The following is a 26,359-nucleotide window of genomic DNA, read 5'->3' on the forward strand; positions in this document are numbered from 1 at the left end:
TAGTGAACTCCATTTAGCAACAACATGGCCTAATCTGACAGAAGGGATCATTGTGGACAATGATGTTTATTCGTAAGTATGTTATGAACTTCATTCCAATAAATTAACCACCAAGTGCTTACTACAGAATTTTTTTGAAAGATCATATTTTAATTTATTTTTTATTTATTACAATTTATTCACTTTGTATCCCAGCTGTAACCCTCTCCCAAGTCCCCTCCCAAACCCACCCTCCCTCCCTCTTCTCCTCCCATGACCCTCCCCTAGTCCACTAGTCGGTGAGATCCTCCTCCCCTTCCATCTGACCCTAACCTATCAGGTCTCATCAGGAATGACTGCATTGTCTTCCTCTGTGGCTTGGTGAGGCTGCTCCCCACTCAAGGGAAGGTGATCAAAGGGCCAGCCACTGAATTCATGTCAGAGACAGCCCCTGTTTCCCTTACTTGGGGACCCACTTGGACACTGAGCTGCCATAGACTACATCTGTGCAGGGGTTCTAGGTTATCTCCATGCATGGTCCTTGGTTGGAGTATCAGTCTCAGAAAAGATCCCTGTGTCCAGATTATTGGGTCCTGTTGCTCTCCTTGTGGAGCTCCTGTCCCCTCCTGGTCTTCCTATCCCAGCACATGAAGAATAAATCAAGAGTTGGAAGATAGTTTGTCTCCAAAAGATAAGGGAGGGGATGAAAAATGAACTGTTTCCCCTTATGGAATATTTCCCCCTATAGAATGTTAAGTGAAATGCATTTTCTACAATATTTTATTTTGCTCTTTTTAAAATTTTTAGACAGGATTTCAATATGTAGCCCTGTCTGGCCTCCTACTGGTAAACCTCCTGCCACAGCCTCCCAGGTTCTGCAGTTCCAGGTGTGTCCACCTGACCCATCTTTGATTCCATTGCATGGCTGACCTGCACTGGAATGGAATCATAATTACTGTCTTATTCTGTTCTAGTGACTTGGATCCTGTTCAAGCTCCCCATTGGTCTGTTAGAGTTCGAAAAGCTGAAAATCCCCAGTGTTTACTAGGTAAGGTACACTGTGTTCCTTTTCTGAAATGTTACATACCTATTTTCCAAATTGGAATCCTGAATGCATTCTTTGTACTTTACCTATTCAAAATATTGCTTTACATTTTTATTATCTCCTCAGTTAACATGTCATAGAAAAGTTCTTTACTAATCACAGTGAATCTTTTATTAACAGCAATAGCAGGATTTCTTTTATTTTAATTTTTTTATATTTATTACAGTTTATTCACTTTGTATCCCAGCTGTAGCCCCCTCCCTCATTCCCTCCTAATCCCACCTTCCCTCCCTCTTCTCCTCCCCTGCCCCTCTCCAAGTCTACTGATAGGGAAGGTCCTCCTCCCCTTCCATCTGACCCTAGCCTATCAGGTCTCATCAGGAGTGGCTGCATTGTTTCCTCTGTGGAGGATTTCTTTTTTTCTTTGTTTTTCTTTCCTTCCTTCCTTCCTCCCTCCCTCCCTCCCTCCCTCCCTCCCTCCCTCCTACATCTTATTTTGTTTTTCTTATGTTACTGTGTCACCTTTTCTGGCACAGTTGAGCCCTCTGTCTTAGTTAAGGTTTCTATTGTTGCAATGAAATATGATGACCAGAAAGCAAGGGGAAGAAGGGTTTATTTGGCTTATTCTCCCACATTGGTGTTCATCTTCAAAGGATGTCAAACAGGACAGGAACCTGGAGGCAGATGCAGAGGCCGCAGAGGGGTGCTGCTTACTGGCTTGCTCCCCATGATTTGCTCAGCCTGCTTTCTTACAGAACCCAGGACCACCAGCCCAGGGATGGCACCACCCACAGTGGGGTGGACCTTCCCCTGTTGATGACTAGTTGAGAAACTGCCTTTTAGCTGGATGTTATGGGGCATTTTCTTAACTGAGGATCCTTCCTCTCTGATGACTCCAGGTTATGTCAGGCTGACACAACACCAGCCAGTGCACGCTCTTTTTCTTTTGATGGCCCTCTGTGCCTGTGATGTGATGGCACAGGAGCACTGACTTAGTATGACTGGAGTAGGGCTGCTTAAACTCTTTCCTCTTGTGATCCTTTCTCACCGAGGCATCTTTATAGAATACTAGGTATCTATAAAATAGGTATGCAGATCCAATGTGCCGATAAGTTTACTCTACAATGATTCTTCGGTATGTGTGTATATATATGTGTGTACTACATATGTATGGTTTTACTGTTTATTAGAGGTAAAACAAATTTGTGTACTGAGATAGGTATACTTTAATTTCACATAAAGAATTAAATCTTAGCATTTTCAACATTTTCAGAGTTGACTTTATAGGTCTGTAATTGTCATTTTTGAAAATGCTTCTTTGCATAAACATGTACTGTAAAGTGGCAGGATTATATGTAGGGTCGTCTCAGAAATTGTTGGAAATTCAGTTTTAATAGGATATGTAAGTCAGCAACTGAGCAGTTTTTAAAAGTAAACATTCTACTACTGTAGTCCAGGGATACTCTTACTCTATCTTTACATGCTGAGGAATAATGATAAGAAAATACTCTTTTTTTCAGCAGTTATGTCATCATCTTGATACAAAGGCAGAAATCTTTATATGAGTAAAAATGCTGCACTGTGTAACATGGAATGCCTGATCTATGTCAGAAGCAGCGTTAGTTGCGTTGTGTGGAGTCACAGCATCTGCTGCAGAGTGCATGCTGGGTGTTCATTTCTGTGCAGCATGCGTGTGCACTGCCAGAAACATCTTATGCTTATTACATGTTTGATTTTGAGTTAAGTTTTGATTGTTCCACATTTGGAAGTTTTTTACTGTTTCGTTTTTGTTTTGTTTTGTTTGTATGTAGAAATCATTCAATTATGTGGCCACAGTTTAGGAATCTGGACATTAAAATTTTTCTTCCAAGTTATACCGTATCTGAAAACCTATTCTGTGGAGAATGGTTGTATAAATACACTTTTGTTCATCTAGCAGATTATTTGAAGATTAAGTGAAATAGGATATAAATTTAAAAAGTACCTTGAAAAATAGTAATTGCTATTCAGAATCTATGTCTGGAATTATTTCTGTTTTTTTTTTTTTTAATCTTTTTCTCCAAGATAGGATCTCTCTGTATTCCTGGCTAGCCTGGAATTCACTTTGTAGACCAGGCTCTGGCTGGCGTTGAACTCACAAAGATCTACCTCTGCATTTTGGGTGCTAAGATTAAAGACATTTGGTTCTCTTCCCTTTTTTTTTTTTTTAAAGGTTTAGCTCTGTAGGTATTCTGAAACCCACAGCCTTTCTTTATTTGCCCTCTTACTTTTAGTACATATGAAAATATTTTCTCCATTTCTTCTATTCAGTCATGCCTACCTTTACTCTGTACCACCTGACCTTATATTCAACTGATGTTTATTAAAATACTACTTACTAATGACACTGATGTTTCTTTAAAGTATTCTTTTGGTTTTGTTTTTAAATATAACATTTTGTCATTCTTTCTAAGTTTCATCATTTATTTATTTTTTTTTTAAGCTCTTAATCATTCATTATGGGCTGTTCATCAAATGCCAGTTAGCACTTGGCACTCATGGTCCCTGATAGTGGAGAAAATATTCTGCCTTTGTTGAGTCTGTGCGGGGTCTTAGAGAGACAGCATTGTCCATAGTGAGTGTTGAGCACATCCGCATGCTAAGCTCCTGGAGTGAGCAGCCTCATCAGATAAGCTGGTAGTCGTGGGATGTTAGAGTAATGAAGCAAAGTGACAGTCTGTGCGCATGTCGCACTTAGCCACTGGCCTGTTCTGTAGAAGCTGCAGTGTCTGTAGTATAGAATAACTGATGTGTTACATGAGCAGATCTGCCTACTAGAGGACTTCCCAATGCCTTCTTCTTCATCTGTAATAACTACGGAAGACCTGAGAAACGCTCTAATTTTAAATTACTTTCTCATGATTTCACCCTACCTCTTCATAGTTTTTAATGACAAAATTATTAGAATTTTCTACATTTCTGAAAAAATAATCAAGAAATATTGCTTAATTCTAACTTAAATGTACACTTTGTATTGTATTTCAATACTGAAAATTCTTGTTAAACTTTAATTTACTGGTGCAAACATAACCTTTTTTTTTTTTTTTTTGAGTCAGTGTCTTATATAGTTCAGGCTGGTCTTCAACATACTATGTAGGGTGAGGATGACCTTGAACTCCCCATCTTACCTCTCAAGTGCTGATACTACAGGGATGCATTGCCATACATGATTGTAGTTGAACGGAGTTGAGAGAGGGAAGACAGCTAGCTCCACCCACCCCAGTGAAAAGCTTTGTGGAAGAGATAGTCATGATTCCATGTATAGCTTCCTGGAATCTCAGTATTTGGGAGGCTAAAGCAGGAAGTTAGCAAGTTCATGGGCAGCCTGCTATATAGATATATATATATTTTTTTTTTAATTGAAAAATTTTATTATGCTTACTTATTTGGGAGAGATGTGTCATTCATATACCATAGCTTGTGTGGAGATAGAGGACAACTTAAGGGAACTTAAGGGTTCTTTCCACATGTGGTTCTGAGAGATCGGCCCACTGAGCCATCTCGCCAACCCCAAACAATTCTGCAGCTCTTGAAAACATAGGAAATAATTTTTGTCTTTATAATGACACAAAGTATGTTAGTATGCAACCAAAGATGTAATAGCTTCACATTACATGTTTCTTGATACTCTAGAAACATCTTTATGGCTTATTTTTAATGTTTTTAATTGTTTCAGAATTATTATAGGATAACAGGGAATAATATTGTTTCTTTTATGATTTAATGATAATGAACATTGGTAACCTTGAAACCTGCAGAAAGAGCTTAATATTATGAAGTACATTCTTGTTTCCTTTTGTTCTAGAAGAACTTTTTGTTTTAGAAATAGGAATATTGAAAGAGAAAGCACTTTTGAGACTGGGAGTAGGCTAGGGAGCTCAGGAGAAAGAATGCATCCCAAACAGAGAGGTCCTGAGGAGACTCTTCTCTGTCTCCAGATTGAAAAAAAGAACAAGTTTACTTCTGAAATCAGGTCAATTTTTATCTTCCTCAGAGAAAAACTGAATTTTTTCCTCCACCTGCCTGAATTTTTCCCCAGGCTGGCCTTAATTTCAGAGATCTGGCTCTCTCCTTTCTGAGTGCTGGGATTAAAGGCATATGCCACTGCCTCCCGGCTTTCCAACCCTATTGTTTAAGTGCTTGCTTGTTTTTGTTTTGAGACAGGGTTTCTCTGTAGTCTTGGCCATCCTGGAAACCACTCAGTAGATCAGGCTGGCCGTGAGCTCCGAGTGCTGGGGTGTGCCCCACCACCAGGCTCCCAAGTCCTATCTCAGCTTATAGCTTTTGTTAAGAGATGTGTACTTTTGGTAGACTGATTTCTTGTATTTAAATGTCAAAAATGAGTATTTTTTTTTTTTAGGTGATTTTATTACTGAGTTTTTAAAAATTTGCCGTCGAAAGGAATCAACTGATGAAATTCTTGGACGATCTACATTTGAGGAAGAAGGAAGAGGTGACCTACTTTTCCTATTTTTACATTCTTTCCAAAGCCTTGCCCTTGCTCATTGGCATATAAAAAGTGAAACTTTTTATCACTTTGAATTAAGTTGGAGAAGCAAGTGTAGTTACTCTGTACAGCTTGCTGCCTTTCTATGCTGTACCCAAAACTTAAGACAGAAAATTCATTTAATAATTCTTCCCAGGGAAAAAAAATAGTAATAAGGTATTTTGAAAGTAGTTTTAGATATTCATATTTGAAGTCTCCAGAGAAAAAAATAATTTGTGATGTCTCTGATAACCATGCTTTCATGTAATGCTGAACCTGTGAGTCAGAACTTTATAATTTTATAATTCTGAGAGCATTTATTACTTGTGTAAAGAATTCAAACATGTATATGTCACCAGTTTCCTGATCACTTCCTGCCCCTATATAATTTACACTAATTTCTACATTATAGAAGTTGCTGATATAACTCATGCTCTGTCAAAGCTTACTGAACCAGCACCAGTTCCAATTCATAAATTATCAGTTTCTAATATGGTCCACACTGCAAAGAAGAAAATACGGAAACACAGAGGAGAAGAGTCACCACTGAACAACGATGTTCTCAATACCATTCTTTTGGTAAGCAGCTGCCTTGCTTTTGTGTGTCTGCATAAGCACATGCTTGTTACAGACTCCATGCCTCCCTAGGGCAGGCAAGCACTGGATTGGGAGCCTGAGGGTACACGTTCCACATTCAGAGACTGTAATTAGTTAGTGGGAAGAAGAGCAGTAGAGTCCTAGATTGCAAGTGAAAAACGGGACATGGAGGCAGTGAGAAGGAAGCAGAGTGTTTGTGCATGATGTATGTGGCTGTGTGTGAGTGGCTGTGTGTGAGTGGCTGTGTGTGAGTGGCTGTGTGTGAGTGGCTGTGTGTGAGTGGCTGTGTGTGAGTGGCTGTGTGGTGGTTTTTGGGCAGTATGGGGCTGGGCCCATGTGTGAGTATGTGTGCTAACTGGCACAGTGGAAGTGAAGATGCTTCCTAAAAAGAGTGCTGGGACCTAATAAGTCAAGAGGCACAGGACTGAGAGCCGAGGTTCTGCTCTGTAGTGCTGGCCTTCAAGCCCAGGGTCTTGTCCGCGGCTGAGTGCATGTTGAAGAGTGGTGTCTTGGAGTGCTGGCTGCCCTGAGAGTGGTCAGGGTATGGATGGGCAGCTAGAAAACCGCCATGATGTAGCACTGCACTTTTGTCTTACAGAAGATGAACTTAGGATAGAAACTGAGCTTTAAAGTGTTCCTATGACAAGTCTGTACAGTAAGGACGAGAGGGGACAAAGCAGGGGCTTAAAATGGGTCCTGAGTAGAGTGTAGTTGGAGTGGCTGCACCCCGGGAGCCACACGGCAGGGTGAACGCTGACTTTCTGTAGGACACTGAACAAGTCGTTTTAGTTTTCTCATCTCGCTAATGAAGCTGATAGTCATGGTGGCTCACACCTTTAATCCCAGCACTTAAAAGGCAGAGGCAAGTGGATCTCTGAGAGTTCTGGCCTACCTAGAGTTCTAGAACAGTCAGAAATGCCTAATAGAGAAACCTTGTCTCAAAAAGAACAGGGCACAAATTAAGCTGGTAACACCGGGTGAGATTGTTGTGAAAGTAAAGGACCATGTGTGGTACCATGTGGACCATGTGGCATGTGTGGTAGGTCTTTATTAAATGATTGTAATTGTAGTTACAATATAGTTGTGAGGAAAACCCTTCAAAAATAGTGTAATAAAGGGAAGGGAATGCTGTATCTGGACCCAATGACCTTACATATTTCTCACCATTGTTCTGAATAAGACTCTTAGTCAGATCTTTAGCTGGTACATGATATACACAGGAAGGTGAGAACTGGATAGTGATTGTAGATGTGCCTGCTGCTGGCACTTAGTACTTCGTAGTAAAATTTTATAAGTCTGTTAAATATTGGTTAAAAAACTAAGAAATATGAGCTTGTTCTATAATACGTCCCAATGTAGACAGAGATTATTGGTTAGCAATATCAGGAACCAGTCTTCTCTGCAGAGAAGACTCCTTAAAAATGTATCCTTAGGGGGCTGGAGGGATGGCTCAGAGGTTAAGAGCACTGGATGCTCTTCTAGAGATCCTGAATTCAATTCTCAGCAACCACATGGTAGCTCACAACCATTTATAATGAGATCTGGTGACCCCTTCTGGTGTGCAGGCATACAAGCAGGCAGAACATTGTATACATAATAAATAAACCTTTAAAAAATGTATCCTTAGGACCTGGTAAGGTGGCATAGCCCTGCACTTAGAGGCTAAGGCAGGAAGATCATGAGTTCAAGTCCAGCCTGGACTTTATAGTGAAAACTTTACCGTCAAAAAGAGTAACCTTAAAGATTTTGAAAGTATAAATTACACAGTCAGTTAGTTGTCATCCACACTGAACCCCATCCTTTCTCTGTACACACACAGTGCTAACTTAGTGGACATAGATACATTGGCCATTGCAGGGGTAAAGTTCTTATCTCTAGGGGTGTCTTCATACTATGCCTTTATTTCATACATGGAAACCTGTGGATGCTCCTACCACAGATTCTCATAAATACAGAGGTGTTTTTAGATTGTCTGTTAGAGTTTTGACTGTATTTAAAGGCATTTACTTTTTCTTTTTTACACGAGATTTGATGAGTATTGAATGAATATGATGAGACTTTTGCTTCTGTGTTATCCAGCTCACAGAATCAAGTGGTTATTTGAATGAAAATTTTCTGAATTTCTGAAAATATTTTTTTATTTTTAAATAATTTTATATATTCACTTGTATCCCAGCTGTAGCCCACTCCCTCTTTCCTTCCCAATCCTCCCCACCCTCCCTCATCTCCTCCCTGCCCCCTTCCAAGTCCACTGAGAGGGGGTGTCCTCCTCTCCTTCCATCTGGCCCTAGCTTATCAGCTATCTTCAGGATGGTTGCAATGTCCTTATCTGTGGCCTAGCAAGGCTACTCCTCCCTCAGGGGCGGGGGGAGGGAGCTCAATGAGCCAGACATTGAGTTCATGTCAGAAACAATTCCTGTCCCCCTTACTAGGGAACCCACTTGGATACTGAGCTACAATGGGCTATGTCTGAGCAGGGGTTGTAGGTTATATCCATGCATGGTCCTTGGTTGGATAAACAGTCTCAGAGAAGACCCCCTGTACCTAGATATATTTGGACCTTGTGGGGCTCCTTGTCCCCTCTAGGTTATACTAATTCCTCCTCCCTTCATATGATTCCCTACACTCTGCTGAAGGCTTGGTTATAGGTCTCAGCATCTGCTTTGATACACTGCTAGATAGAGTCTTTCAGGTGCTTTCTGTGGTAGGCTATCTCAAGATCCAGCTATACCACTCCTAGGCATATATCAACAAGGACATTTGCTCAACCATGTTTGTAGCAGCTTTACTCATAATAGCCAGAACCTGGAAACAACCCAGGTGTCCATCAATGGAGGAATGGATAAAGAAATTGTGGTACTTTTACACAATGGAATACTACTCAACAATTAAAAACAAGGAAATCATGAATTTTGCAGGCAAATGGTGGGATCTAGAAAAAAACCATCCTGAGTGAGACATCCCAGGAGCAGAAAGAGACACACGGTATATATTTACTTATAAGTGGGTACTAGACCTATAAGATAGGATAAACATACTTAAATATGTACACCTAAAGATAAACAAGAAAGAGGACCAGGGGTAAGATGATCAGTTCTCATCTAGAAAGACAAATGGGATGGACATTGGAAATAGGAAAAAAATTTTTTTTAACTGGCAGAATATAGAATCAGCTGGACATCATAGTAAGAATATTCCCATAATTTAAACAGCAGATCCACTGGAAAGTTACAGTGTCTTCTATGGGATAAACATCAACAGAATAGCCCAATATGGTAGCTCACACGCTTAATCCCAGCACCTGGGAGGAGAGCCGGTGGTTCTCTGTGAGTGCTTTACCATCTGGGTCTACATATCAAGGCCCAAGGTAGCCAGAGCCATATATAGTAAGACCTGACTCTAAAAAGAAAAGGTAAAAAATTACCAGAGAAGGCAAGTCTAACATGTGACATCCCTCCCCCAGTTCTTATTTCCAGATGCTGCCTCTGAGAAGCCCTTAGATGCTGCTACTTCAACAGACAATAGCAGTCCTCCGTCAGAGGCTGGACTCTATGTAAGTTGCAGTTCAACATTAAAATACTGTAAGTGCACCTAATTTCTAGGGTTTTCTGACCTCCTAGCGGTAACTAAGAATTTCTTCATTGAAAAGCCATCTCGGGAAAGTATAATCCGCACAGCTGTTGGAGTCCTCTTATTTAGAGTTTTTGTCAAATCATTAAGTTCGTTTTACAGCAGATTCTGGTGGGTTAATTTTGATATAAATTCTTCTTACATACTTTTTGCTTAAGTATGCAGATTTGCTGTTAACAGGTTCTGCTTTTTCTTTTGTTAAATTTAGACTCTCTACAATCAGTTCAAGTCTGCACCCTCCGACAGTTTAACATACAAACTGGCCTTGTGTCTTTGTATGATCAACTTCTACCATGGAGGGCTGAAGGGAGTGGCACATCTTTGGCAGGAATTTGTTCTTGAAATGCGCTTCAGATGGGAAAACAACTTTCTGATTCCAGGGTAATAATTTTAACTTCCAGTTGTTTAGATAGGATTTCTTTTTTAAATCACCAAACATCTAACTTCTTAGGAATTCTTTTCTTAGAAAGTAGTATAAAATGTGCATCCAACTTGACTCAGGTGTTGATTGCAGTACGCTTCTAATAGGAGAAAAGGCCTGACAATCGATTTGTCAACAGAATCTGTATGTCAAGAAGAACAGTTGTGCTCTGTGTCTATGAAATATTCTTCTAGAATCTTACTGTTTTGTTGAAGGTGGTGTGTGGGATTGAACTGAGGGCTTCATACATGCTAGGCAAGTGCTCTACCACTGAGCTCCTTAGGACTTAGGCAACCCTAAAGAACCTTACCTAGAAACTCTATGTTGGGCATGCTGGCAAATCCCTTTATTCCCAGCACTCAGGAGGCAAGAGGCAGAGGCAGGCAGGTCTCTTGTGAGTTCAAGATCAGTGTGCTCTGCATAGCAAGGTCCAGGCCAGCCAGAGCGACATGGTTAAACCCTATCTCAACAAACAAACAAGATTAATTTACAAAAAATGTATTAGTAATTAGGTAATACACCACAGGATGTTTTCAGTTATGCGGGTATGTAGCTGTAGAATAAAGATTTGAGAGAAATACAGTCATGCTAATATTTTATTTTATTTATTTCTTCTTTATATTTCTTAAATCATCTGTACATATATTTTATTATTTAAAGTAACTCTTAAGTTCAGTCACTGACTTCATCTAGAATCTTTTTGTATTGACATTTCACTAATTGAATAGACTGTCTACTGAGCAGTCTATAGATACTATAGATACTACCTATGCCAATATCGATAGGTTAGTGCTTGTCTAACCCATGCTAAGGAGAGGATGATGTCAACAGTGGAAAGTGGCCACTAACTCAAAAGTGTTCTGTGTTAGGACGTTTGCCAGTCTTTGTTTATCAGGATTTTCCTGTAGCTGTTAGTGTTTTGCTCTGGAATTTAGCAGAATGGAGAAGTGGAGGAAGGTAGGATTTAGAACCACAGGAGTCCGGGATCTCACTGGCAAAGAGAGAGAGAGAGAGAGAGAGAGAGAGAGAGAGAGAGCTCGATCTTGGCTTGTGTAATGAGAATCCACCTGATAATTGAAAGCTGAATACACAGATCAATGTAGTTTTTGAGATGTACAAAATGCTGTGCACTAGTTACTTCCTGTGCTGGATTTATTAGACTCACGTTTCTCATTAGCTTGGAAGCTGTTGTGAGTTTGCCCTTATGTTTCACATGTCTTTTATATTTGCCGTTGATTGTGAGACAGGATAAAATAAATGTGAACTTTTAATCATATGTACCCTTCTTGGAACCTAGATCTCTTAAGTGTTGAAATTTACTTTTGGTTCCTTAACAATATAGCTAAAAATTATGGTAATGTGTAAGTAGGCTTATCTGATAGGATTTTACTAAAACTAAGCTTTCTTTTCCTTATTTGTAGACTAGCAAGCGGGCCACCAGATCTAAGATGTTGTTTACTACATCAGAAACTACAGGTAATGACTTCCTCACAGCAACATGTATGTGTGCATTCCTGTGTCTATTTACATATATAAGTAAAACTTGAAGCTTAATCTGACACGTAAGTGTAGTGATGGCTTATATAGGCTGTTTTCCTTGTGCTGCTTATGGGTTACTTATAATGCCTGTAATTTTTATTACAGCCCAGGAAAAAGAGTAGGAAGAAATAATCAAGCAGTTGATACATTTGGCTTTTTTGTTGCTCAACCATAAATGTTATTTGTTTTCTTCAGATGTTAAATTGTTGTATTGAAAGGAAGAAAGCACGTGATGAGGGGAAAAAGACGAGCCCCTCAGATAATCCAACTAATGCATATCCAGGGGATGCTGGGAAAGCTGGAGGCCAGCTAGGCCTGGACTGTCTCAGAGATACAGAGAAGGAAAAGGGAGAAGTAGGGAAATCCTGGGATTCCTGGAGTGATAGCGAAGAAGAGTTTTTTGAATGCCTCAGTGATACTGAAGACCTTAAAGGAAATGGACAAGAGAGTGGCAAGAAAGGCCCCAAGGAGATGGCAAACCTAAAGCCGGAAGGACGCCTGCACCAGCATGGGAGACTCACCCTGCTGCACAGCGGGGAGCCTCTCTACATTCCAGTGACCCAGGTAGGCCCTCCACGGCTTGTCGTCGACTGGTTTCTTTGTAGCAGGAGATGGTTGCTTTTGGTAGGAGAGATTATTAAAAATCTGTTTAGGTTTAGAATTGAAGTGAATTTTGGAATTTTGAGGTCTGTCACCCTGAAATTGAGTGGTGTTTGGAAGCTTTAGTCGCTCACAGTGCTGAGCTTATATAAGGCGGTTTATTACTTTAAGAGTCTGTGAAATGTGTTTTGATCACACTCATTCTCACCTTCTCCCCTACCTTCCCACCTTCCCTAACTTTGTGTCCTTTTTTTTTTTAAAGTAGCCCATCAACTGCAGTTCTCTTTGCCTGTATACTTTTGGGTATGGGGCCATCCACTGGGGCATGGGTGGCCTCCCAGGAGCTACCCCCGTAAAGAAACCTGGCTCTCTTTGCCCTGGAAGCCATCATCTGTCCATGGCTCCTCAGTCATGGCTGGGAGCTCATGAACCCCTTTCCACTCCATATTGGGATTTGGACTGGCTTGATCCTCTGCAGGCAATTACCGCTGCTGTGAAGCAAATGAGTGCGGTGGCTGTGTCACGCTCAGAAGAGACTGTTCTGCCTCAGTCTCCCCTTACAGTCTTTCTGTGTCCCTCTTCCACAGTGGACCCTGAGCTCTGTGGCTCGCTCTATCCATCCATCCATCTTAGAACTCACTCTGTAGACTAGGCTGGCCTTGAACTGAGAGGTCTCCCTGCCTCTGCCTCTGGGATTAAAGGCTTATGCCACCACCTGGCAAATTATTGGTTCTTAAACTGAGAATGGAGTACTCAAAAAATACAGATGGAAAGAACAAAAGTTTCAGTTAGGATTGTTATTTCTTCAAACATGTTTTAAAGCCATTTTATACCATTAGGAGAGAACAGCAGCTCAGAGTTTGGGAAAGTAAGTTCATTTTTTGGTGGTTGGTTTTGCATAAGTGATAAGTGAATATGTATTTCTGTAAAAAATTGCAGGCTCCTGCCTATAGGTTCAGCTCTTATCCTCAGAAGAAACAACTATTACTAGTTTGACTTATGATTTTCACATTGTTTCTTTGCATTCCTGTGTGCATATTGGTCTTTACAATTTAATGTGGTTTCTGAATGTGTGCATTGGTATGCAGCTCTTCAGCCTGTCTTCAGGCTTACCCCATGCCATTATATGTACACCTGTGCCATTTCTTGAGGTCTTGCTATATGTAGACCACTGGAGACTTGTCCTCTGTGCTTCACAGGAGCCAGCACCCATGACAGAGGATCTGCTGGAAGAACAGTCGGAGGTCTTAGCTAAACTAGGGACGTCTGCTGAGGGGGCGCACCTCCGCGCACGCATGCAGAGTGCCTGTCTGCTTTCCGATATGGAGTCTTTTAAGGTGGGTCACACCCTCAGCACTCTGGCTCTAGTTTCAGCTGCTCTGGGATGAGACTGTGAAAAACACTATAAAGTGGCATGAAGGCTGTCTCTTTTTTAATGTGTGGATTGATTACTGATTACAAAATGCTACCTCAGCCCCTAAAGGACATGGGAGATTTACTTCTTGGGTTTGAACAAAGAAAATGAACCTGCTTTCCAAAGGTGAAAACTGAGTAAGTTCTCTGTGTGTTAGAGATGTTCTTTCCTTCGCATGCACTCAGCCAGTTTAAGGCTTTGGGGAACTCTTAGGATTTGATGTTGTTGTTTTTTTCCCTCAACACACACGTTTGCCACACACTATGAGTAGGTAGGAGAAGATACAGTACTTACTCTATTAAGCTTGTGAGAGAAGATTTATGTATAACTGACTTTTTTGAGCAGGTATGAGAAGTTTCTCAGAAGAGTCAGCCTTTTGGAAGAGTGGGTATTTGCTCTCTGGAAGGGGTTGTCATGGGCTTTGGATAAAAGGCTTGGGTGTACAATACCAACATTCAGGCAACAGTGACATTTGAGTGTCCTTAACCCTAAGATACTACATGAACCAGTATCTGAAACTCTAATCTTATCTGTGTATTTTGTCTGCATGTATATGTATGTGTATGTATGTATGTATGTATGTATGTATGTATGTATGAATGATGCATGAAAAGTAATTGAGTTTCAGGTTTAGACTTGATTCTAAGCTCATTTTGTGTATCTGAAAATTTACAAGCCTAAAAAAGTTCAAAATGCTCCCAACTCCATGTATTTTGGAAAAAGATACTCAACCTGAATGAGAAAAAAACTCAGATGAGGCGGCCAGTGGACCAAAGGCTTCCCCATCTACTCATGAAGTTCTGAGACATCTTCCAGGCTTGAACTTCTTTTTAATCCACAGTGGCCTCTATTTCCCCAATTCATAGCCCTTCTCAGTCCACATCTGTGCTCTATAGGATGGCCTGAGTTTGATTTCCTTCTGAAATGTGTTTTCTTTTTAAACATAAGCATTGCATGATTATCTTTTCTACTTTATTCTCTACCTGTGAGGAGTTGATAATAAAAAGAAGCCTAAATCTCTGCTTATTTTCCCCATAATAACTTTAAAATGATACAGAAATTTGTGACTTTTAGTCTGCTGTGCAATATTAATAGTTGACTTGGTACATAAAGAGAAGCCAAATGGCTCTCTGGGTAAAACCAAAAAGGGGAGTCGGCTGGAGTGGATGCGTGCAGCCTCCGCTGCAGTTTCTCTGTGACATCCAGCTCCCTTCCTGGCTTAGTGCCACAGCGGGGCCTCCGCAGACGCGTACACAAGATAATCCCACACCAGAGCGGTGCCGTTCCTTCAGCACTGTGCGCGAGCTCGTTCGTTCTTTTCGTCTCTAATAACAGTGCTTCAGCAGAAGTGGAGGCACACGTATACGGTGGCTCTGAGAAATACAGCTATGTGGGATAGGTGCTTTTAAAAGTAACAGTTGCTCTAAACACAGGAGTTGCCTCTCCTTTGTGTATGAGAACAATTTACTATTAGAGCTGCTTTGAGATTCCAGAGTGGGGCATGGATACACCCATACATCATAAGGGCTTAGTCTGGGACACCCCTTGTAATAAATCTTTAACAGTAAAAAGAGGATAAGCCATGGCTGCGGCGTCTGCCCAGCCTGGTGTGATACTGAGAACTTGGGGCAGGAGAGGCTCTGCTATAAAGTGCTGACTACTGCTCTCTGTCAAGCTCACTGCCTTTATGCAGACAGTGTGCTGCCTGGGTGGGGTCCAGGCCTTTAAGTAGAAGTTCTGGTCATTGACACGAACCATGGCACAGCCTTACAAGAACGGGTTCTAGGGGGCTGGAGAGTGATGGCTTAGCAGTTAAGAGTACTGGCTATTCTTCCCAGGTGCTAGAAGTTGAACCCAGGTCCTCAGGAAGGAAGAAAGAAAGAAAGAAAGAATGGGTTCTAGAGTTAGTTAAGAACTTCCTTCTGGTTCTTTAGGCTCCCTCAGGGTTAAGGGTGGTCAGGCTAGATGTTAAGGCCCGTGAGTTTAGCCATCGCATTTGAACAGACTTTTCTCACCAACAGTGCTTACCATACCCACCTTGGTACTCTGCTAATAAATACTGGACACTTGAAAAAGAAAGAACTCCCTGTCTTACCACAGCATTGTGAGGCTTCTGTGTCTTCTAGGCTTGAAAGTAGAATTGCTGAAAAGTTTTTGGTGTAAATCATTGTTAATTCTAGATAGTTGTGCAGTGACTGAAACTTTAATATGTTTGCTGTTAGAAGCCTGAACAACAGTAGGGGGATTTCAGTTGCTTAGCAGCACAGAAGTAGTTTCGGTGGAGGTGTTTTATCTGAAGCCCTAGAGTTTGGTAGCTGACTGGAACGTGTGAGGCTGATATTTATCACAGTGCTGGGTTGCCTAAGTGAGGAGAACATAGAGTTTCCGTCACTGCGGTTGGATTGTGTCCGTTCAATACTGAGTATTTAATACTACAAGGTGTGTACAAAGTCATCAGATGAAAATGTGTTTTTTGTTGTTTTTTTTTTTTTATACCTCTGAAACGGAAAAATGCTTTTGGTGCTGTAGCGCCTCCCATTTTACTTACTTGTGTACTTACTTATACTTATTTTTGGTTTTTCAAGACAGGGTTTTTATGTGTAGCCCTGGCTGTCCTGGACTCACTTTGTAGACCAGGCTAGCCTTGAATTACAGAGGTCTGCCTGCTTCTGCCTCCTAGAGTGCTGGAATTAAGCACCTCCCATTTTAAATGTGATGTTCAAACTTAAACTTAATTTTGCAAACAGGTTTGTCAGTAAATGTTGATTTTTTTTTTTTTTTTTTTTTTTTTTTTTTTTTTTTTTTACTTCATTTCGCTGTATTTTTGCTGTAGGCAGCTAATCCTGGCTGTTTTCTGGAGGATTTTGTGAGGTGGTACTCACCGAGGGACTACATTGAGGAAGAGGTGACTGACGAGAAGGGCAATGTTGTTCTAAAGGGAGAGCTGAGTGCTCGCATGAAGATCCCCAGCAACATGTGGGTGGAAGCTTGGGAAACTGCTAAGCCCATTCCAGCACGACGCCAGAGAAGACTGTTCGATGACACCCGAGAGGCTGAAAAGGTAAGAGGAAATCATTATTTAAATCTTAGATACGAGAGTTTGTACCCAACAAGCAGAACATTGAAATTCAATAAGCTTTTGTGTCCCGATATTACATTTAAGATTTCAGAGCTAGTTGTAAAGACAGCCATGGTTTATATAGAACTCTTGCATCTTACTGTTTTATATTTTATATCAGAAGTGTTAGAAATGATCATGTCTAGGGGCTGTCTCTGACATGAACTGTTGCCTGCCTATCACTTCTCGTGGGCAGGGTGAACTTGCCAGGCCACAGAGGAGGAAGATGTAGACACTTCTGAAGAGACTTGATAGTCTGGGGTTAGTTGGTAAGGGAGGAAGTCTTTTCTTTTCTGAGGACTAGGGGACGGGGAAGGAAGGGAAGAGGAAAGACAGGACCTGGAGGAGATGAGGTAGGGGCCTATGATCAGGATGTAAAATCAGTAAATTAGTATCCCACTAAAATGTTTACTAGAGAAATAATGAGAGACACAGGGATCCGTGTACCTGAACATTGTTCAAAGTCTTCAGTGAAAAGGGAGAAACAACCAAACTTTACATGTATAAAAAATGCTTGCAGTTGTTTGCAGTTCTAAAGAATAATGGCCCTGCCTTGGGTCCTGATTGCCCCTTACATCGTCCCCATGAGCAAATTTACCAGTAAGTAAATCCATGCCTCCAGCATTATTAGAGATAGAAATTGGAGAGATCTTTAGAGTAACAAAGAGTAGAAATGAGCCAAATTCCAGTGCTGTTCCCACTGCTGTAGGCTTGTGGAGGTCGTCAAGAGAAGGGAAGAGGAGCTACCTCAGCAAAGCTCTAACAGCGGAACTTTGTTGGATGCTGTAGAATGATTCTTCAGGACCCCAGGAGCCCATGTTGTTCCAGAAGGTTATGCGGTCTTGTTGCCTCTTAGTGTTTTATTCATCAGAACACCAGAGGGCAAGGCTTGTTCTCAGACACCTGTGTGAGGTTCTACCAGCTGTATAAAAATGCTGCATATCAACCATGTACGTACTACCAAGTGCCAGCTAGTACTTGGTAATAATAACAGAGAACTGTTACTGGAATGCATTTACTGTAGTTAACTGGAAGCCATGTTATCCTGGCAGCAGCCTCAGATACCTGCTGTTCACCATGTCCTCTTGATTAGTCGAGAGGCTGCATATGGTGACTGACATGTCGTTTGTCTCTTTCATGTTCATACATAACGAAATCAATGTTGAATTTCTCAGAACATATTTCCATCTTTAAGTACTACATGGCTGTCTACAGAGAAGAGATGATACCTTTAGGGACAGAAAAAGCCCAAGTAAATAAGAGGGGAAGATTATGTACTCTACAGAAATGAAGATGGTGATCCACCTCCCTACTGCTTATTTTCCATTACAGAAACTGCAGAAGATAGCACTTTCAGGTTGTGATGTTACCAGAAAGAGAAGGGCAGAGCACACACTATATAAAACTACTTTTAAAAGCAAAAGTGCAGCATTGGGATTGAAGCACTACATAGTTTTGTTTTATTTAAGCATCCTAGCAGACTGGTGAAGGTATCATCATCAAGGCTTGTACTTCAGAGCCACATACTCTGTTATGCTATTTAAAACAAAAAGAAGAGGGAGGAAGGGAGACAAAAGTTCACATGGCGCCAACAGAGGAAGAGTGACACTGCCAGGAGAGCCCTCTCGATCCTAGGCCGGAGCAGGGACAAGACTTTCTGAGTCCACACCCCTTGCTAAGCCTCACTGTTGGCAAAGCCGGCAGGTGCTCAAGTGCAGCACAAGTCCTGTGCCGAAACCCGGCCAGAGGCCTCTTGATTGTAGGAAGGAAACTCTACATGAGAACCTCACAGCACTAAGGTAAAAATGTAATCAGAAGCAGTCTGCAAAGGAATTGATTAAACAGGCTTCAGATGGTATGCCAACCTCGGTCACAGAGTGACCGCTCAGAGCTGGGGTCTTCACTGTCAGCCAAAGGACTGAACTTGACTTTGAGAAGATTGTAAGTGCAGCAGTCACAGTCCCTCCAGAGTGGCTCAGAGTGAGGCTGGCATATGTGGAGTGAGCTGAGAAGGCTGGCCCAGGGGTAAGACAAGTGTGTGGGGCCCAGGAAGGGGTGCCAAAAGAATCCAGGCTCCAGTAAGCAGCCACAGTATTCCACTCTCAGGGCTATGCAGCAACCTGAACACCAGGCCGGGGGAGAAAAACCTTCCCACAACCTCGTCTCTTTTTAACATTGCAAGTACTTCCAATGAGCACATAAGGGTAAACTCCAGATACACAAGTCTCAATACAAGAAACAGGAGGAAACCTTGGCGACCATATAATATAGGATAATCATACTAAAGTCTGTACAGATAAAGAAGCTAATCAAGAAGGAGGCCCCCGGGTAAGATGCTCAACCCTCATTCAGAAAGGCAAAGGGGATGGACATCAGAAGAGGGAGAAAACAGGGAACAGGACAGGAGCCTTCCACAGAGGGTGCCTGAAAAACTCTACCCTGCAGGGTATCAAAGCAGATGCTGAGACTCATAGCTGGGGCAGAGTGCAGGGAATCTTAGGAAAGAAGGGGGAGATAGAAAGACCTGGAGGAGACAGGAGCTCCACAAGGAGAGCAACAGAACCAAATAATCTGGACACAGGGATCTTTTCTGAGACTGATACTCCAACCAAGGACCATGCATGGAGATAACCTGCACAGATGTAGTCTATGGCAGCTCAGTATCCAAGTGGGTCCCCAAGTAAGGGAAACAGGGGCTGTCTCTGACATGAACTCAGTGGCCTGCTCTTTGATCACCTCCCCCTGAGGGGGAAACAGCCTTACCAGGCCACAGAGGAGGACAGTGCAGACAGTCCTAATGAGACGTGATAAGCTAGGGTCAGATGGAAGGAGAGGAGGACCTCTCCTATCAGTGGACTGGGGGAGAGTCATGGGAGGAGAAGAGGATGGGAGTGGGAGGGGACGAGGGAGGGCGCTACAGGTGTAATTAATAAAAAAACAAATTTTCAGTGGCTGGCTCTTTGATTACCTTCCCCTGAGGGGGGGCAGCCAGTCCTGATGAGACCTGATAGGCTAGGGTCAGATGGAAGGGGAGGAGGACCTCCCTTATCAGTGGACTTGAAGAGGGGCATGGGAGGAGATTAGGGAGGGAGGGTGGGATTAGGAGGGAATGAGGGAGGGGGCTTACAGCTGGGCTACAAAGTGAATAAACTGTAATTAATACAAATTAAAATAAATTTAAAATATTAAAAAATCATTAATCCAACAATAGTGTCCTCCAACATGAGTGAATTAGGTGAAATCCAAAGAAATTAAAAAGAATGATTGTAAATGCATTAAAAAACGTTTTAAAGGTGGTTCTGGAGTGGTAGCTCAGTTGTTAGTAGCACTTGATCTTTTTTTAATTAAATTTTTATTTTTTTATATTAATTACAGTTTATTTACTTTGTATCCCAGCTCCCTCCCTTTTCTCCTCCCTGCCCTTCTCTAAGTCCACTGATAGGTGGACTAAATCCATCTGACCCTAGCCTATCGCACTTGATGTTTAAGAGCACCTGGATTCAGTTTCTCGCCCTCATGTGGCACTGGCAGCTAGCCGTTTGTGACTCTAGTTCCCGGGGTCTGACACGGCCTCTGGCTTCTGCACACCAGGCACACATGTGGTGCATGTGTGCCCGCAGCTAAGACACTTACACACATAAAAGTAAACATTTTTAAAAGAAAATAAGTCAGAGGTCACAGATTCCTAATTGAATGTCAAGATAACACTAAACAAGTGGATGAAATAGGAAGACAACAAAAGATATGAAATTGGAATTCAATAAACAGATAAAAATGCTGGAAATGAAAATTCAGTAAGAAAGTACTAAAAGAACATTTGAGATCTATGGGAATATTATGAAATGTCTGAAGCTATAAATTATTGGCATTTGATGCTAAAAGCACAGAAAATATTTTCATTAAAATTATAGCAGAAAGTTCCCCAAATCTAAGTAAAGAGGTGCTCATTTATGATCAGGGGGCATTTAGAATCTCAAATGGACAACACCAAAGAAAAACCTTCCATATTTTATTATAATGCAAACAATAAATGTACAGAACAGAGAAGGTATATTGAAAGCTGCAAGAGAGAAATGGCAAGATGCATTGTAAAGTTAGGCCCATCAGGGTAGCAGCTAACTTAACAGAAACCAAAAAGCCAGGATGGCTTGGATAAGATTCTCCAAGTTCAGCCTATTGTCTGGCTGTGGACCTTTGCATCTGTATCCTTTGCCTTTCAGAAGACAGTTTTGCTAGGCTCCTGTCTGCAAGCATAGCAGAGTATCATGAATAGGGTCAAGGACCTAATTGGGTACAGTAGTTGGGTACCCAAGAAACTATCGTGCACAAATGAAGGAGAAAATAAAGACTCCACAAGATAACATCAGACTAAAAGGGACATGAAGTCAGCAGGGATAGACTCGGTGGGTCCTGAGGAGCTGGAAGGAGGCAACAGAAGGTCGACGAGAGAAATTGTATACATGTGTAAAATTTTCAAAGAATATTTTAAAAAATCATTCTCACAGAATTCACGGCCTCTAGACCAGCTCTACAAAAGATACTTGAAGGATTCAGTTTTGACTGAAAATAAACACACCCCTAAAGGCTACAAGAAAGAATGAACCACACTTTAGTGATATGATAGAAGGGACTGGGAAACCACCACTTACCAAATGGTGCTGGGAAACTGGATAGCCACGTGTGTAACAGTGAAACTAGATCCTTGACTTTCACTATGTATAAACATCAGCTCCAAATGGATCCAAGAGCCAAAACTCTGAAACTGTCAGAAAAGTTAGTATAAACACTTCAAAATACAGACAGGCGCAGGTGAAGACTCTGAGGAAGACTGCAGTTACTCAGGAAATAATGCTAACAGTTGATGAGTGAGACCTTGGGAGCCTGAAAAGCTTCAGAGTATCTTCATGTCTCAGAGAGGATTAATATATAGAATGTACAAAGAACTCACAAAACTAAACAATAAATCTGATTGTGTAATCAGAAAAGTGGGCCAATAACATAGTTCTTTATATAGCAACTAGTAGAGCCTGTATATATGTAGGTGGATTTTCTCATTATAAAATAAGAGTAAATACTTAAAATCTGAAGAAAACCTCAAAAACAACCAAATACATAGATCATTAGTAATTTTACCTTTAGTTAATTAATAAATTCAACACAATTACAAGGAAAATACCAAAAGATATTATTATGTAGACAGATTAGTTGATGCTAATGTTTGTTTGGAAAAGTAAATATAAAAGCCTCAGACTGGGACTGACACACAGTTGGCTGTAAATGGATTTCTTTAGAATGGTGAAATACTGTTAAATGTTTGGCTGTACTACTGACTGTACAGTCCTGGGTTGTGTTTTTTTTTTTTTTTTTTTTTTAAACTGAGTGAACTCTTCTTTATAACAGGCATGTAAAAACAGCTCAAGCTAGACTGAAAATAAAAAAAAAAAAAACCATCAGGGAACAGGACTGGCTTTGTGTTTAAACAGTATGGTATTAGTGCTTTAATGCTCTAATAAAACAGACTACTAAATTTGTAAATCTATGTAGCAACCTAGTGTGTAATAAAGATGGCTTTTCAGTGTCTCTGTATCACATAATGTTGGGATAACTAGATAGCTTGTTTGTGAAGTCACATGACATCTGCAGTCAGGAAGCAGAGAGGAGTGTGCATACGGTGCTCAGCTCACTTTAATCAGAACTCCAGCCTGTGGGACAGTGCCACTTAACACCTAGGTCCAGTTTCATGCTTTAGTCAGCCTAGTTTGGATACTCTCTCACTGACAAGCTAGAGGTCTGTCTCCCACATGACAGCAGTAACCATCACACCCTGCCAAAATTAAAAGCCTACCACCATTAAATGGTCAGACTATAAAAAGCACATGAGTGATTTCAAGGAAGAAATTCCATCTGTATTTCTGTGTTTGAATGGACCTAGAGACAGAAGGAAATTCAAACAAGGTCTGGCTGATACGGCTAGTTAGGGCAAAGTTAGTGTCGAAGCCCGTGCTTCCTAACCCTGCCCTCAGAGGATGCCTGCATTTACTGCTGTTGGCTAAAGGGAAGGTCCATGTATCTCACGTCTCTGTATGTTTACAACAAGAAACAAAGTTTCTACTCCGTAATGAAAAAAAAAATTGTGAAAGGCCACTATCAATGTTTAGAAACAACAAGAAAATTAAGTAACAAAACAGTATTTACATATTTACTATTAGTGGCTATATCTGATGCCTTAAAAACAACCACCCTAGAATGAAAACATACTGCTGTTAACTGTCTTGTTGGTGCTGTGACTCACAGATCACCCTCCTTCTCTTTGCATGTTCCTAATTTGCATGTTTAACATAAAGACTTGGAAAATTTATGAACGTAATTATTACAGTCCCTAAGTGCTTTCAGTGGCAGACCCTCACCTCTGCCATGGCTGCTGCTTAGCTGGGGGAGAGGCAGGAGTGAGCCCAGGTCAGGCTTCTGTGTCCTGGGGATGCCCAACCTGCAGTGTCTGTCTCCTGCGTCTCCCTCAGGTGCTGCACTACCTGGCCGTGCAGAAACCCGCAGACCTAGCTCGGCACCTCCTGCCCTGTGTGATTCATGCAGCTGTTCTCAAGGTAAAAGAAGAAGGTAAATGTCTCCACTGAGTAGTCCTAAAGTGCATTTCCAAAGAAGTGGTTTGGGTTCCATTTTTAACCGTGGCTTTAATCTTTTCTACATAGAAAGTCTGGAAAACATCCCTTCTGTTAAGAAGATTATAAAGCAGATCATAGCCCATTCCAGCAAAGTCCTGCACTTCCCCAATCCTGAAGACAAGAAGTTGGAAGTAAGTGTGCGCTCTGTCAGGGTCTTGCCAACACTTACTTTACCTTTCTAAAAGCTGTGTTTAAATTTTTCTTTGCACATGTAGTTATGGGATGGGGAGGGTGGTGTGCAGGCAGGTCAGAGGACAGAAGAAGGTTCTCTCCTTCCACCCCGTGACTCAGAATGCCAGGCTTAGTGGCACATACCTGTCCTTGCTGAGCCATCTCATTGGCTCTAAAGCGGTTTTTCAAGGCTCTGCATCCCTGCTCTCTCAGTGCTTGTACCTCCCTTTCTTCCTGTAGGAAATCATCCTTCAGATTACTAATGTGGAAGCCATAATAGCCAGAGCCCGCTCCCTGAAGGCCAAATTTGGAACTGAGAAGTGTGAGCACGAGGAAGAAAAGGAAGATCTTGAAAGGTACTGTTTCTTGTGTATCTCCCTCTGCAGAAGGACCAGCTGCTTGTGGCTGGGATTGTGGCATGGTGGCACATAGCTGTGATACCGGTGCTTGCCAGGCTGAAGCGAGAGGTTACTTTGAATTTAAGCCCAGCCTGGGAGACATAGTGAGTTGTTCATGTTAGCTGGGACTATACATGTAAACCACAAACAAAAGAACAAAGTGAAAAAGTTCTCCCCTTTGACTAGAGACAGAGAAAAATTTAATTTTCTTAGGACTAGAGCTCTGCTAAATTCCCACCAGGCATTTCTGTCACTCCTTTTCCGTGGGTGGGTTTAAGAGACGCTGTCAATGGAGCCCACCCTGGATGAGGCTCAGGTTCCTGAAGAGCCTCACCCTTCCCTCTTCCCACTCTAGGTTTGTTAGCTGCCTGCTGGAGCAGCCTGAAGTGTCAGTCACTGGGGCAGGAAGAGGACATGCCGGCCGGATCATCCACAAGCTGTTTGTGAATGCTCAGCGGGTATGTGAGAGTCCCCCTCAGCTGTCCTTGGCCCAGGATGGTGTCTGAGTCCCATACCAGGCTGACAGCACAGAAAGGAACAGGTCCCAGGGCTTTGGAGGCTTTGAGGTGCCCTGGGTTAAGGAGAGTTATCACAGTATTGCAGACTAAACTATGGAAACAAGAAGGCTCTCACACCCACTGTTCTAGAAGCTGGTGGGGACTTTTAACAAGGGCCAGAGCTGTGGTGTGGGAAAAGGTGTGGATAGCCTCAGTTTCTGACTAGCCTGTACTAGAGATTTCTTAAAAGGAAAAGGACTTCAGGCTTCAGCACAGAAGGAAATCCAGCCTGAAAAATGATCTTCGTCATTCTCTCCACTGATGAAAGTTACATCACCCCTTCACAATTATGGGGTGTTGATCATACATCTGCATACTCCCCCCCACACGTGCAGGCATTGGTATCCCCTGGGGCACGTTAATATCAGGGATCCCAGGTATTGTGATGTGCATTAAATATACTTTTTACTGATCTGGGACAAGATGACCTCAGAAACACCAGCGCAGCGTTGAGCCAGTCATTCTCTACCAAGTAAGAATTTTCCTTGGTCCACACATGGGCTTTGTTAGGGCTGCTATTGCTGTGACAAAACACCATGACCAGAAGGGAGGGAGGAAATTCCTGACGAAAGTCAGAGCAGCATCTCAAACAGCAGGAACCTGGAGGCAGGAGGTAGTGCAGAGGCCATGGAGGGTGCTGCTTGCTGGCTGCTCCTGCTTTCGTACAGCACCCGGGACCACCGGCCTAGGGGTGGCCCCCCACCCCCAGTGAGCTAGGCCCTCCCCATCAATCAGTAGATAAGAATATACCCTACGGGCTTTTGTACAGCTGGATCTTTCGGAGGCGTTTTCTCAACTGAGGTTCCCTCCTTTCAGAGGACTATAACTTGAGTCAGATTGATACAAGACTAACCAGAATATGGATTAACAGCTGCATAGTCCCCACTGAAAAAGCGATATTTAGGGGGTAGATGCCTAAATTTAAATTTTTCAAGCTAAAGACCAAATTACTTGATTTGCTTATAAATTAATGACTTCTAGGAAGCAATACTGCTCTCTATTGTCCTCTGTGGCTTCTGTTCTTACATGCTGTGTATCTCCGCCAGCAGAACACCCAGAGGCTGCTAATGTTCTCACCACCCCCGGCTGCGGCCTGTCCTCAACAGGGAGGACTCAGATCTTTAGTGATTAAAAAAAACATGTATTAAGCTTTAAACTCAGAAATGTCTAGATTTTTATTATTGAGAGTATTGCTTTTTGGGGATGATCAGATTGTTCCCCTAAACTAGAATAGTCTTTTCAGTCCTTCTCTTAACTACACAGAGACTAGAAAAACAAAAATGAGTCAGCATTTCCCTTCTGTCAGCATTTACTATCTTACACTCCAATATGTGTTTCGTCACTCAGGCTGTTCTGTGCTTTATTGCTTCTACTTATGCTGATTATCATGCTAGAAAAACAGCATCCTCCTCATGGACCTAAAGCTGTGACTGTATCTCTCACAGATTCTCATAGTCCAACCTGGCAATGAGTGCTTTCAGGGACCCGTGTCTTGACCAGTACATGGTGGTATTTTACTTCAGCTCTAGCTGTCTGGTGGCAGTGAAGTGTTGAGTTTTATGTAACTTTTCATGATAACTGGATACTTTGTATCAGTTTACTAAATAATGAGGATTTAATTATATTTAAGGCTTAGCTGAACTTTATAGCATACATTAACTTCCTAACTGTAGGCCAGTGAAGTG

General features: G+C 41.8%; 1 protein-coding gene across 1 annotated transcript in view; it reads left to right on the top strand.

Moving 5' to 3' along the window:
* The window catches only part of Rab3gap1 (RAB3 GTPase activating protein catalytic subunit 1), a 55,079-nt gene that overhangs the window by 25,762 nt on the left and 2,958 nt on the right, over positions 1 to 26,359 (top strand). Inside the window, exons 8-21 of the mRNA XM_055603258.1 lie at positions 4 to 72; positions 954 to 1,027; positions 5,424 to 5,516; positions 5,962 to 6,128; positions 9,610 to 9,699; positions 9,985 to 10,157; positions 11,619 to 11,673; positions 11,932 to 12,300; positions 13,536 to 13,673; positions 16,584 to 16,811; positions 23,387 to 23,483; positions 23,576 to 23,679; positions 23,960 to 24,075; positions 24,473 to 24,575. Of these exons, the coding sequence (XP_055459233.1) occupies positions 4 to 72; positions 954 to 1,027; positions 5,424 to 5,516; positions 5,962 to 6,128; positions 9,610 to 9,699; positions 9,985 to 10,157; positions 11,619 to 11,673; positions 11,932 to 12,300; positions 13,536 to 13,673; positions 16,584 to 16,811; positions 23,387 to 23,483; positions 23,576 to 23,679; positions 23,960 to 24,075; positions 24,473 to 24,575 (1,876 nt within the window). The remainder of the gene's footprint in view (positions 1 to 3; positions 73 to 953; positions 1,028 to 5,423; positions 5,517 to 5,961; positions 6,129 to 9,609; positions 9,700 to 9,984; positions 10,158 to 11,618; positions 11,674 to 11,931; positions 12,301 to 13,535; positions 13,674 to 16,583; positions 16,812 to 23,386; positions 23,484 to 23,575; positions 23,680 to 23,959; positions 24,076 to 24,472; positions 24,576 to 26,359) is intronic.

Source organism: Psammomys obesus, unplaced genomic scaffold, assembly GCF_907164565.1.
Source record: "Psammomys obesus unplaced genomic scaffold, mPsaObe1.curated_primary_1811, whole genome shotgun sequence".
NCBI lineage: Eukaryota > Metazoa > Chordata > Mammalia > Rodentia > Muridae > Psammomys > Psammomys obesus.